General features: G+C 37.5%; 1 protein-coding gene across 3 annotated transcripts in view; it reads right to left on the bottom strand.

The window, feature by feature from the left end:
- SMG1 (SMG1, nonsense mediated mRNA decay associated PI3K related kinase) overlaps window positions 1-14,191 on the bottom strand; it is a 99,342-nt gene that overhangs the window by 5,202 nt on the left and 79,949 nt on the right. For all 3 annotated transcript variants that reach the window (XM_027527242.1, XM_027527243.1, XM_027527244.1), the window contains 12 exons: window positions 13,895-14,121; window positions 11,200-11,350; window positions 10,907-11,096; window positions 10,258-10,727; window positions 7,725-7,862; window positions 6,308-6,460; window positions 5,412-5,591; window positions 4,401-4,628; window positions 3,437-3,648; window positions 3,171-3,277; window positions 1,603-1,782; window positions 1,409-1,515 (listed from right to left, as the gene is read on the bottom strand). In XM_027527242.1, coding sequence (XP_027383043.1) covers window positions 1,409-1,515; window positions 1,603-1,782; window positions 3,171-3,277; window positions 3,437-3,648; window positions 4,401-4,628; window positions 5,412-5,591; window positions 6,308-6,460; window positions 7,725-7,862; window positions 10,258-10,727; window positions 10,907-11,096; window positions 11,200-11,350; window positions 13,895-14,121 — 2,343 coding nt within the window. The remainder of the gene's footprint in view (window positions 1-1,408; window positions 1,516-1,602; window positions 1,783-3,170; window positions 3,278-3,436; window positions 3,649-4,400; window positions 4,629-5,411; window positions 5,592-6,307; window positions 6,461-7,724; window positions 7,863-10,257; window positions 10,728-10,906; window positions 11,097-11,199; window positions 11,351-13,894; window positions 14,122-14,191) is intronic.

The raw sequence follows: 14,191 nt of genomic DNA, 5'->3' as shown, positions 1-14,191 counted from the left end.
AAAATATGGACAGAGACCTAAGATGTAGTCATGAAAACACACAACCCATTAACCTACCAGAAAATTTCTGAAGCAAAGATACCCCTAGACCCAGAACACTGTCCAGGATTTTTGACAAATTTGACACACCCTCTCTAAAGAATGACTCTTAACCAAGAAGAGCTTAAGCTCAGATCCAATATAGAGATCTAACAGTGTTTAAAATTTTTTTAAAAATTGCTGATGTGAATTGTGGATGCCAAGCCATTAGAAAATAGGGTATTCACAAGTCTCAGATTTTTACCCTACCCCACAGAAGAAAAAGCAAATGTGTAATGGAGAATTCAGGAGAACATTACCCTTGACTAAGTGCTCTAACTTAATAACAAAGATGGCACAAACAGACACACATTCAATGATGTAAAATTCTAAGAACACATCCCTGGCAAAGTAGTCTTGCCAAAAATGCTATGATATAAGGAAAATATCAGACAAATATAAACTGAGGCACATTCTTCAAACCAAGTGGTCTGGACACATCAAAAATTTAAATGTCATAAAAGAAAAGGCTCAGGAACTGTTCTAGACATTAAAAGGAAATTAAAACTGGAACAAGTATATAAACTTCAGGATAAGCTTTGACTAAATTCTGTATGGGTGAGGGTGGCTAAGTAAAAAAGGATATCTGAAGATAACTGGAGAAACCTAAATATGGACTCAATGGTGGATAGCAGTCAACGTTAACACCAGTGTTAAGTTTTCTGAAGCTGATAATTTTATAATTGTATCGTAGCTATATATCATGGCTATATATTATTACAATGTTTTGTTTGGGAGACAAAGTACTTAGGGCAAGAAGTGTTACACAGAAAGATTAGGCAAATATAAGAATATTAATAACTGATTTGCCAATTCTAGGCAAGGAATATGTAATACATGAGCATTCCTATAACATTTCTGAAGTTTGAAACTTTTCAAAATAAACAGCTGTGGGCAAAAGAATTCATTCCTGAATTTATATATACAATTTTAATAATAATGATAAAATTTCAGAGTAATAACTTCAGACCAACTGACACCCAGGAACACTTTACAGATTATTTATAGATACTACTGACACCGAAAGTGTCACCCTCATATCATTAGAAACCTTCACATAGCTCTCTCTAACACGCAAACTAACAGTCTTCTGTTGGAAGAGAAAGGGTCAAGCAACACCTCAAATTTTGGTTAAAAGAGGACTGGGTTGAAAGGAAAGTGTTGAGTTGACAATCTAGGAGCTGTGTTATTCAAAATCTTCTGAGGCCTGAAAATAGATTTAAATTCCTTATTTCTCGATATGCCACGGAAGATGGGGATGATGGAATCTTTAAACCTATACTGCTTCAGCAGCATTAAAATATGTAGCTCAAGTTTAAAAGATGGTCACCTGTTCAGCAACTGACATCCTCCTATTCGGATCAACATCTCGGCCCTCTAGCTTGGCTTTCACTCTCTTCCACACACTCACCGCATACGAGTTTCTCTCCTGCACAGCTGTGAAGCAATGGAGACATGTATAAGTCAAGCCACCACTGAGTATTAATATTTAATATTTAAGGTGTCCTTATTTTAACTAATTACCTTTTCCAGTCTTAGGGTCTCTGATGGCCTTTTTAGGACTACAAGCAACACTCTTGCCAGTTCCCGGAACGGTGCTCGGTGGGGTATCTGCTGATGTAGCTAGGTTTTTCTGAATCAGCTTTCTAGCGTTCTGTGACATGACATCAGGCTGAGTCTTCTGGCCAGTGTTGCTTCGGACTGCTACAGAGAGCAAGTTGGTAGCTCAATGTACAGGTAAACAGCAAACAGGCAAGCAGGGCAGTTCTGTTTCAATCATCAACTGCAAATGGACAAGCCCTGATACTAGATGTGACATTACAACCTTAAAGTCCTTATCCCTTAAAATGAAAGCTCTTCACCTAAAAAGACAGTTTAAACAGCTGCTGAGTCGCTTCAGTTGTGTCCGACTCTGTGTGACCCCACAGACGGCAGCCCACCAGGCTCCTCTGTCCCTGGGATTCTCCAGGCAAGAACACTGGAGTGGGTTGCCATTTCCTTCTCCAATGCGTGAAAGTGAAGTCCCTTAGTCGTGTCTGACTCTTAGCAACCCCATGGATTGCAGCCCACCAGGCTCCTCCATCCATGGGATTTTCCAGGCAAGAGTACTGGAGTGGGGTGCCATTGCCTTCTCCCATTTAAACAGCTAGATGTGGCAAAAGGCGAGGAAAGTTACATTCACAGAATGATACATTTGCATACATGTGTGCATGCACACAGAGAAGTCAACAAATACACAGTGGTTTTGTCTCTAGTTGGAAAGCAACTACAGATTTTTCTATTAATTAATTTTCCGTATTTCCCTAACAGACATGTATTTTGTAATCATAGACAGTATTTAAACACACAGTATTTTTTCTCTAATCTCTAACATAAATACTTTTAAAATTAAGGCAAAATCTGTTCAGTTTGAAATATGACAAGAAATTAGGGAAACCCTTTATTTACTTAGATAATTAATGTTTTATGGGAGTCTAGTTGATTTACAATGTTGTGTTAGTTTCTGCTGTACAGCAACGTGAATCAGTTACACCACTCTTCTTTAGGTTCTGTTCCCATATAGGTCATTACACAGTGCTGAACAGAGGTCCCTGTGCTATACAGTAGGTTCTTGTTATCTATTTTATGTACAGTAGTGTGTATATGTCAACCCCAATCTCCCAATTTACCCCCTCCTTGGTAACTATAAGTTTGTTTTACATCTGTGACATAATTTGTTTTTCTAAATAGGTTTATTAGGGAAAACCTTTAAAAAGATGATGACTATAAACATGTTTGTTGTTGTTTATTTTCTAAGTCCTGTCTGACTCTTTTGCGACCCCACAGTCTAAAGCCTGTCAGAGGCCTCTGTCCATGGGATTTCCCAGGCAAGAATATTGGAGTGCACTGCCATTCCCTTCTCCAAGGGATCTTCCTGACCCAGGGATAGAACCCATGTCTCCTGCTTCTCCTGCATTGGCAGGTGGATTCCTTACCGCCTGAGCCACCAGGGAAGCCCAATAAACATATTAGATGCTCTTTAACATCTTAGCATGTATGTGTAGATTATCAACAGGTCAAGATACAGGTTTTTCTGAATACAGGAGTCTTACCTGCAGCAAAGGATGGTTGATAAGTAGCAGACGATGTTGGACTCGAACATTCATTTGTTGCATCGGTCACTAATGGTGATGCAAAACTCACTAAATTATTATACACACTGAAATACAAAATAAAATGACTCATTTATGAAATGCTTCAGCAAATAGCTATTTGTAAGTACGAACAAAACTGAAAAAAATATTAAATTAAATATACAAAACTTACTTTACCACATGTTTTGCTTACATTTTAAATTCAGGCTTGAAAGCATTCTTACCTCTGACTTTGCGTTTTCAGTTCTTTCAAGGTGGGAGTTATTTCCTGGAGCATTTCAACATGTTCTTGACTTCGAACCTGACCCATGGCTTGGACTAATGTAAACAGCACTGTCTGAATGTTGTCTTGCCATGATTTATATTCACCCAAGAACTGCCTAACACTGTTCTCATAGGGAACATCTTCACCATCTGCCAGAGCGGCTTCTTCATCCTAGAATCAACATGTTAATGATTAAGAAAAATGGTATTTGTTTTAGTATTACTCTTCAGACTAATAAGTGGCTTTTTAGTATCAATGTATTTAATCTGCTTATTACAATTTATTAATAACTTCTTTTCAATAGGAATCTTGTTTCCAGCACAAATAAAAACTCCAACTAAAAAGAAATCCAGGGACTTCCCTGGCAGTCCAGTGGTTAGGACTCCATGCTTCCACTGCAGGGGGGGACATGGGTTTGATCCCTGGTTGAGGTCCCACAAGCCATATGATACAACCAAAAACAAAAACTCAAAAAGTAAATGATCTACTGTTTTGTGATAATAAAGCCTTTTCTGAGGACTGTTTCCTTACTATCTAGATTCTATACAATACTGGAGAGAAGAGGCAATATTTCATTTATTTTGGAAGCAAACTATATGATTTGAGTTGGGAGCCAGAAGAGAAGTTAGAAATCTAAATACTCTGTGAGACTAAGTTCAAGTTTCAGCTCTTCTATAAGTTATGTGACTTTGTATAAATCAGTTTCTCTAAGCCCCAGTTTCTCTGTGTACAGAATCAGAATACTATTTACTACCTGCTTAAAAAAAAAACAACAGTTGACAGCTGATGAAAACACAAATAAACTCAGTGACAAACCAGAAATATGACCCTGGAGAAATTAGGTTTTTTTCTCATGAATAAAACTCTCTTGTAATTTTATAAAAGGGGGGAGAGTAATTATGTGTCAATGGTATTAATCTTACCTTGGCCATTGCTTTCAGGAGATGTTTGACATCTCCAAGCTGCCGGTTATGGCCAGTGAGCACAGTCTTTATATTATCAACCAGATTCTGAATTGTTTCACAGACTGTTTCTATTTGTTGCTCTTTCTCTGTCTGAATTGCTCTCTGAGTAGACATATCCTGGGTCAGTTGTTTGTGTGCTGACAAAAGCCACTCAGAGCTGCCAATAGGATGTTCAAGAGTCGTGTCCTAAAGAGAATAAGGGTTTGTTTGATTTTAAGAATCAGCCAGAAAAATATAAGATTCTTTTCCTCAACATCATATCAAAAGATAATCGTAACTCAAGTTGATACAAAGAACCTTAGTTGCTGAGTCATGAATTAATTCACTAGAAAAGTGTTTTCTTAAAAATTTAAATAAATTTTTAGAAATACTTGATAATTTAAACAATCTACAAAATACAAACTAAGATTTTTACTTTTCTGCCTAATTATACAGGGAACAAACGCTTAAAGTTTAAAACCTAAGAAAATATATTTGGAGTAACAAACATGACACACAGCTAGGACCCCAGGCACTGTAAGTAACTCTTTAAAATAAAACCAGGGCGTCCTAATACATAGTGTAAAGCCTTCCCACAAAGTAGAAATGCTGAATTTATTAACTTGATATTCCAGCATTCGTCCTCCACTAGCCCTCTGTCTGCTATCCTACTTTCCAAAGTGCATCTGAGTCATTTGCTACACATTATCTCTCTCCTTCCCTAGGAACCCCTACAGTGATTCTACTTATAGCTCTACTTATAGCTCTGAGAGTTCTTTTCACTTTTTCATTTCATTCACTGTATTATTTGTATAAATAAGTTCCTTTGGGGATAAAAGAAAGATTTAGTCATCCTTGAATTCTTCACAATATCTCATATACAGTACATGCTCAATAAATGTAGACTAGTGAATATATTGATTTTGAGAGCATATAGTTGGGTCTTATTTAAATTACCAAATCTATTCACTCCCAAGAATCAAGACTTACCACCCTCTGTAATAAACGAAGCTCTAACTCAGAGACTGAACTGTTAAACTGCGATGCAAATGAACACATTTGCTGACACCGTTTGATTAGTTCAAATAATGCAGCATCCAGGTTTAAGGCTTCTGCAGTTCTAGTTCGTAAACTTTCAAAATGAATGATATTGCTGCAGAGGAAAGTGACCTGTGAAGAGGAAAAAGAGTGGAACCATCACAATGAGGAAAAAAAATTGCAATTAATGAAAGAAAAATAATACTACCTATTCATTTCCAGAATTTAGGACCAGGTCCTGAAAATGTATGAATGTATGACTCTCAGACCCACTTCTTATAAAAGCTGTAAATAAATTAACACTTTTAGGTTGATGCTGTCAAGTCTGAGAAGGCCAAAAAGCACCTAAGTAAAGTTAGGTAAACACATCTTCTGTATGATTCTTTTTTAACACAGAAATTTTACTCCATAAAAAAACTGTTATCATATTCAGCTTAAATTTGTTTGTGCTATATCTAAATTCCAATCTGAAATGCTCCCCCCTTCTGCTTCTACTCCTACATAATTTTACCATTTAGATCAGAAAACACTAACTGCTTATTTGACAATATTAAGGACATCTTTCAAGGTACAGTAATAGTATTATGATTATGTTACTAACTAGTTCTCATCTTATATATACATATTGAAATATTTACAGATAAAATGATATAATATTTGAGATTACCATTAAATTTAGGGTAGGGAGTATACAGAAAATAAAGTAGGACTTAAGTTGACAATTATTAAATTCTGGTAATGGATATATGGGATATGGGAATCATATTAGTTCAATGTTGTGCCTGATTATATAATGAGTTATATTATCCTGTAACCGAAAATAAGATGGCACACACAGGTGCCCATACCTGACTTGCTCTTTGGCTCTCCTTAAGGACAAGATTTCTTCTTTCAGCTATTGTTGCTTCAAAATCCTGTAGTACAGGTGCCAGTGCAGGGTTGGCACCACCTGCCCATTTGAGTCGCTGTTCAATACTTGCTTCAAGTGCTGCCAGTTTCTCCTATAAAAGCCAGCAGAATCTCAGTGAATAGGACTCCACTTCCTATCTGTTGAGCATTTTATATGAATAAGAGAGATTCAAAAGAAATAGGATGGCATAAGTAACTTAGAAAACATCTTTAACAAACTGTCACCTTTTGGAATTAATTTTGACTTCATATAGAGTATTTAAGACTAAACATATCTGAGAAGGCAAGGACTGGCTTTCAGTTTATTCTGCAGAAAGAAGTTTCATTTTCATTTCTAAATAGTCTTTAAAAAAAACAAAACCCTGTCATACCAAATTCCCACTGCACTATATATGCTATCTATGAGAAAGTCCATTTATATCTTTGATTGTAAAAGATGAAAATCAGATTCCCACAAATGGAAACATTCATGAATAATGGTAAAAAATCCAGCCAGATTATCACAATACAAAGGTTTTACATAACAAAGTTGCTTCATTATGTACTCAACATTTCAAGTGGCGGAGTTCCCATTCATACTTTTCGCCCCCCACCCGCTCACACACAGACACCTCTAGAATCAGAAAGGGCATGAGTTCAATCTCTAAAGTGAAAACTAGGACTAATATGCTGTAGAGAAAAGGTATTTCAATCTTCAAAGAAGTGAGCTCAAGAAAAGTTCTATTAAAAATTTAAAAAATATTATTACAGTGATTGTAATTATACTAATATTAAACTATAAAAACAGAAAAATGTCAGTTACTACTGAATATATAAGAATACCAGAGATGTATATAAAACCATCATCAAGACCAGTTTCTCTTGTTGAAAAAAAGGTGAGATTAAATATTTTGCTGATGTGACCCAAAAATAGTCAAAAATGATGGTTTAGAAAAATGTTCTGCTGCTTTGGATATCACAAAATTCCATTAACTACACAACAGAAGGAAGAGAGAACTAAACTTCATGGATATTAATAATATGCCAAACTTTCAGAAAACAAATTTGGTATTCAAGTTTTTACCATTACCAACGTTAATGTATAATGGCACAGTAATAGCCATTAAAAATTCTTAAATAGTTCATTAAAAATTTGAAATATTTAGTATGTCTGTATTCTTGGTTCAAAATATACTGCTAAGATTCAGTTACTTTGGAAGATAAGAAAAAAAAGACACAAATTAAAAATAAAAGTGAAAAAGGTATTAAAGTTCCTGTGACTTAAAAGCCAAGGACAGACTGAACAGAGCACTTCACCACAGTAGAGATCATTTCTAAAAGTAAGATGTGCCAGGAGGAGGAAATGACAAAACGTACCTGAACTGTTGCAATTGAAGTTTCAATCTGGCTCAGAGTATGGAGTTTCTTTTTCATGCTGGTTAATATGGCAGAACGAGGGGGAGGTGTGACAGACATGGCTTGTGGTCTATTGATAAGGAGATCTTCATGCTGCCACTGTTCAAAGAAAAAGAAATGTAATAAAGTAAGCAGGGGAAAAAACCAAGAGAGGGGAGTGACATTAGGGGAAGGACTGGGGGAGGTGGTAAAAAGTCCAGGTGCAGCAGGGCAGGGTGCGCAGGGAAGAGTAACAGAAACACAGTAAAAGCATTAACCAGATGGAAAATGTCCTGAGGTAGAGAATGGCTGATAAATTTCTTGGATCACGGATATGCAGTATTTAAACAGCAATTCTGAAGGCATTTCCTAGTAAAAGTAAAAGTTTCCTACACAATCCCCCGAAAATAATCTCCAGTTCAGAGGCTGGAACAAGCACAGTAGGTAGAAGAGTTGCCCAGCATGGGAGCTAAGCAAGTAACTGAGAGAGACAATGGCAGCAGTCAGAGGAGGAGGAATTCTCCAGTGAACCTACAAGTGGCAGAATAACAGAAAGGTGCAGGCAATGCTGACAGGGGATCAAGCCATCTTACGCGTGCATCCTGTACACTGTACGGTGGCCCCAGAAGGCCAAGGGACTTGGCTGAAATTTTAAAGTTATATATTGTGCTAGCTTACAATATGTTCAGATGAACAAAACTGGAAGGACTTTTATAATATTTTCCATGTAGTTGTCAACTTTTTCAATGAATAAACTCTAAAATGTATTAAATAAACCTTTCAACATTATTTTTTTGAAGTAAAATAAATGCCAAGAAAAGCCCAACATGGGGCTTTCCCTGGTGGTCTAGTGGTTAAGAATCCACTTTGCAATGCAAGGGACACTGGTCTGGGAAGATCCCACACGCTGTGGAGCAACTAAGCCTGTGCGCCACAAGTACTGAGCCTGTGCACCATAGTTACTGAAGCCTGTGTGCCTAGAGCCTGTACTCTGCAACAAGGGAAGCCACTGCAATGAGAAGCCTGTGCACCACAAATGGAGAGCAGTCCCTGCTCTTCACAACTAGCGTACAGCCAACAAAGACCCAAAACAGCCAATAAATAAAAGATTTTTTAAAATAGATGTTATTAAAAAAAAAAAATCCCAATGTGCTAGATGGACTGCTAACCTATAATAAATGTAACTTCAGAATCTGAATAAATTACTTTTCTTAACTTATGACCTAAGAAACCAGCAAATTGATAAAACTGCAAAGAGAAAAATACACTGGTTCCATGTCCCACCAACTCACTCTTGGGAAGTGGCTTCAATATAAATGATACAAAGTAAACAACGTTTGGGCCAAACCAGAACCCCTGATACTACAGCCCCAGTGCTACTCCATGAGTCCACCTGTCTGAAGCTACTGACAATATACTGAAGTAAAGAAATAAGAAAAAAATCTATAATTTATACTGTGCTTATTATCTTACACAGATCACCATTTTTTTTTTTTCTTTTTTTAAAAAAGTGTTTTTGGCAGTGCTGGGTCTTTGCTGCTATGCGGGCTTTTTCTAGCTGCTCAGAGTGGGGCTACTCTTGTTGCAGTGCGTGGGCTTCTCGCTGCAGTGGCTTCCCTTGTTGCAGAGCACAGGTTCCAGTGCACGCAAGCTTCAGAAGTTGCAGCACATGGGCTCAGTAGTTGTGGCGCACAGTAGGTAGTTGCTCAGTAGTTAGTTACTCCAAGGCATGTGGGATCTTCCCAGACCAGGGATCAAATCTGTGTTCCCTGCATTAGCAGGCGGATACTTATCCGCTGTGTCACCAGGGAAGTCCCAGATCATCATTTTTAATCCACACAGTCATCAACCTTTAAGAGAGTACTGTCCCCATTCTACAGGTAAGGAAATCAGATCTTAAGGGAGGTTAAAGGTAAGTTCATATACCCAAATCCAAATCTATCTCACTCCCAAAGCCTGTACTGCCCCGAAACAAAGAAGGACAAAAACAGGCTTCTTAAAAACAGTTCCCAAATGATGACAGGATGTATGTAGAGAGCTTAGAGATTCAGGGAAACAGATGTCACTTTGGAAATAATTGAGTTAGGCAGTACACAAGGAATATATACACCTAACAAATAAATTTAATTGTTAGAAATTACATATACAGGGTGGGGCACAGGGAGGCTCAATAGGGAGGGGATATATGTATATGCACAGTTAATTCACTCTGTTGTACAGCAGAAATGAACACAACGTTGTAAAGCAATTATACTCCAATTAAAAGAACAAGAAATTACATTTACAAATAATATTTAATGATAACACTAACCATAAAACACTGATGGAAACTAATTAAAAGGACACAAACTATAAACATAAAATGATCACAACTCTGTAACCAAGAAATGTTACAGCAATGTTAAAGCTGTGTTTGTTCCGGGTTGGCACAATTTGGCAAGTTTAAAATGTTCTCCTCTTTATATTGTTCTACAGCAATCTCCCGGCTTACCCCGTTATGAAGGGAAATACTTACCTGAAACATGGCGATGTGCAGCTGGACACGCTGCAGGCTTGTCTTGCAGGAGGCGATGCTGGTCTCCAGCCTGCGCACCAAGTCGTGCTTCTTCCAGGCAGTGTCGTAGGAGCTCGCCAGCACAGTCGCCCTGTTCATGACCAGCTGAGAGAACTTCCCGATCTGGATGTTGTGCTCCACCGCCTTCTTACACAGATCGTCAACAGAAACTTTGCTTTCAGCACCAAAATCCTTCGCCTCCACCTGCGCAATGATGTCTACCCCTAGAGCACTGATGAAGCTGCACAGTGTGAGGCCCAGGGCTTGGTTCGGGAGTCCAATCAGGAGCTGCCGCACAAAGTCAGCTGTGAATGCCTTTATTGGTTTGGCCATCTGGTCTTCACTGAAACAAGAGTTTCTAAAAAGGGTTTTCACATTGACAATCTGTACAGGCCCATTTACAGTATTCTGATCTTCAAGTGAACTTGATCCTAAAAAAGGAAATTTTTCTTTAAGTATTTCATACAATACTAAAATAAGGTGATAATGCTAACTTAAGAATTTGAAGACTTCCATGAACTTAAGATTTTAATTTACAGTTAAATTAAGCCTACTCTATCCCATTTCCCTCCAAAGTACAACTAAATCCGGCTTAAGTGTGAAATATTACCTGACAAAGTTTTAGAAAAGGTACCACAGAGCCGAAAGAACTCCTTAATTGTCTGTAGTCGTTTTAGAAAGAAGATCTCTTCCAGCACCTGTCGGTGATTATCATCATCAAAAAAATTGACCTGAGTGCTCCTGGCTTCCCGTATTATGTCAATCTTTCGCCAAGCTATAGGAATTTCCATCTTATTTAGCTATGTAAATGAAAGAAAAGAAAGTTCACTTCTCCACTCTTCAAACACGGAGCAACTACTTTACTACACTTGCATTATTCATCAAACCAGGTCAATTATTTACCTTTTCAACCAATAAGCCAAAAGCAGTCTCAACTTGGGCAAACATGCCATCAAATGCTACCAAAAGCATCTGGCCAGCTGACATTTTTGGTGTTTCATCAACTGAACCATTTCTTGGTTGGATTAATTCACCATACTGAGCATGAAGCATTCTAGAGGAAAAGAAAAAGGAGTTAAAACCATTCCTAAACAGTAATATATTTGGGGGGAAACGTTAAGAACAACAAGTCTTACAGCTAGTATGCAGAGTCTAGGAAAAAGTCTTTTTATGAAGGAAGGAGTGTTATTAGCCATTCTTCATGTGATTAAATTTTATGCAAACTGAAGTTACGACAATTTAAAAAGAACTATACAAAATATTATAGTATCTCTTTATATACAGAACGTAAGATAATCTACACTTCCAATATTAAAAAAAAAAAATCAAGAGGCACACAATTCTAAAGCTGGTGGACCCAGCAAAAGTTGTCAAGCATCTTCACACTACTGTCACATGACAGAGTCAGCTACAGACAATGAATGGAAATAGCTATCCTTTTTCGCATGCTGAGTTTTGAATAATGCATAGTTTGAAGGTAGGTCTTGAGAAATTTGCTCTCACATTATAATTAACTGAAGACTTGCATTGTGTTTATGTATCCAAGTATCATGTTAAACATTTTATGTAAGTTTAGGCTATCAGAGAAATTTATAATGGAAAAAGAGCTATATGATGGTATAAAATTTTCATTTAAATTACCAAAAGTTTCTCTAACACAAGATACAAACAGGCTGTAGCAGAATCAAACATGAAGTCTGTCACCCAGTGCATACATGAAGTAAACATTCCTCCATTTGAGAGTAAAGGGAATCTAGATTAGACATCAAGGGAAAGTAAGGGCTGAACTTTTGTGACAAAGAAAAGTGTACAGACTTAGCATCTAACTTTTAAAATAATGCTAGGAACTTTATGATAAAGCTCCTGCACAAATAATCTCATTATTTAGCTGGCAAATGTTTATGCTATACTAATTACAGTTGTTTTTTAAATTTTATGATAAAACTAAAAGAAACATGAGAAAATAGGAAAAATTTGAATGCAGGATAAAAGAAAACATCAAGGAGTTGTTACCCTTTCTTATGAAATAAGGGCCTCTTAAGAAAGTAAGTCTACATTTTAGATATACATTTCTCCTGCAGTTTTTTTTTTTTTTCTAATTTTATTTTATTTTTAAACTTTACATAATTGTATTAGTTTTGCCAAATATCAAAATGAATCCGCCTTGCAGTTTAAGAATGAAAAGGTATTTGATTCAAAGTAACCAGAGAAGTACAATTTAAACAAGATTAACCAGAAGCAAAAAAAAAAGCGGGGGATGAGGGAGGCAGGATTAATCACAGTGTAGATAATTACTGAAGGTGGTAAAATGGGAGTTCATTATACTGTTCTCTCTGCTTTCTTATATCTTGTAATTTTCCCATGGGAGGAAGTATTGGGTCAATTCATTGCTACTCTCTCAATTATATTTTCTGACAGTAACTGGACAGAATGCCAAAGAAAGGGGTCCTGAATCACAAGGCACAAAGGGGCTTAGGGTTTAGCTTTAGGTACACTGCATGGCTGAAGAAACTGTTCAAGCTCTACATGTTTCAAAGTCAAACTGTTTTCCTAGATTTAAGAGTTGAGAAATACAAAGTTCAATACCTAAAACAAACTTATAAAACTTAAGCTAACAAGTGTTCACTTGAAGTGACATGTATACTCCATTAGCAAACTAAACTGGCTCAGATGCTCCCATTGAATTCCAAGTGCTGGCTTAAAAAATACCACATTCCACTTTGTGTGTGAGCACAAGTATGGTAAAAACTACAGCCCTTAAAGAATACGTATGTGTATGTAATAAAACCACACACACACACGCGCGCGCGCGCGCACACATGTAACTGGTAAAACCTGAGTAATCTCTGTGGACTGTACCAAAGTCAACTTCATGGTGTTGCTACTGTACCACAGGTATGCAAGATGCTACAATGAAGGAGGGATGAAGGCTACATAAGACATCCCTGAGCAATGTTTTTTTTTTTTAAAAATACAACTTCCTATGAATCTGTAATTATTTCCAAATAAAAGGGGTTTTTTTGCTTTGGGGGGGGTGGGGACGGGAAATGTTGTTTTGATTTTGTTTGTTTCAGCCATGCCATACGGCTTGCAGAATCTACCAGGGACTGAAACTGCACCCTTTCCAAGTGCAGAATCCTAACCACTGCATCACCAAGGAATTCCCCCAAATGAAAGTTTTTTTAAAAAGATACTACTGAGGCTTCCCTAGTGGCTCAGTGATAAGGAATCCACCTGCTAATAAAGGAGATACGGGTTGCATGCCTGATCTGTGAAGATTCCACACGCCTTGGAGCAACTACGCCCGTGTACCACAACTATTGAGCCTGTGCTCCAGAGCCCAGGAACTGCAACTGCTGAGCCTACAAGCCACGACTACGGAAGCCCATGTGCCCTAGAGCCCAGGAGCCACAGCAAGGGAAGCCACCGCAATGAAAAGCTGGAGCCACTGCAGCTGCACAACAGCCCCTGCTCCCACAACTAGAGAAAGCCTGAGCAGCAATGAAGACCCAGCATGGCCCAAGATAGATAAAACTTAAAATGTATCTGGCTTCCCAACTCTTTCACAAGAAAACAGCACAGCTTAGCATTCACTTGCCTGGCAACATCGATGTAATGAGCATGTGTTTCTTCCTCAAGTCCCATAGCTGCATTTCTTAAATAGGCTTGAAGAGATTCAACTAGAGTCTGCAGAGGAACACCATCAGTTGTCTGCTCAATAAGACTGTCCAGCTCATGAAGCATATTTTCTAACGTGTATTCTCCTTTCATTAAACATCTCAGTGCTTCTGGAAATATGATTTGCCGGAAATTTGAATTTAATTCCTGTAAATATGTAAGAAACCTATTTTAATGCTTCCTGAGTTTAGATAAAGCAACATTAAAGGTTGAGGAA

Source organism: Bos indicus x Bos taurus, chromosome 25, assembly GCF_003369695.1.
Source record: "Bos indicus x Bos taurus breed Angus x Brahman F1 hybrid chromosome 25, Bos_hybrid_MaternalHap_v2.0, whole genome shotgun sequence".
In the NCBI taxonomy this organism is placed as follows: domain Eukaryota; kingdom Metazoa; phylum Chordata; class Mammalia; order Artiodactyla; family Bovidae; genus Bos; species Bos indicus x Bos taurus.
The sequence above is the reverse complement of the archived record's forward strand: the minus strand, read 5'-3'. Positions and strand labels throughout refer to the sequence as shown.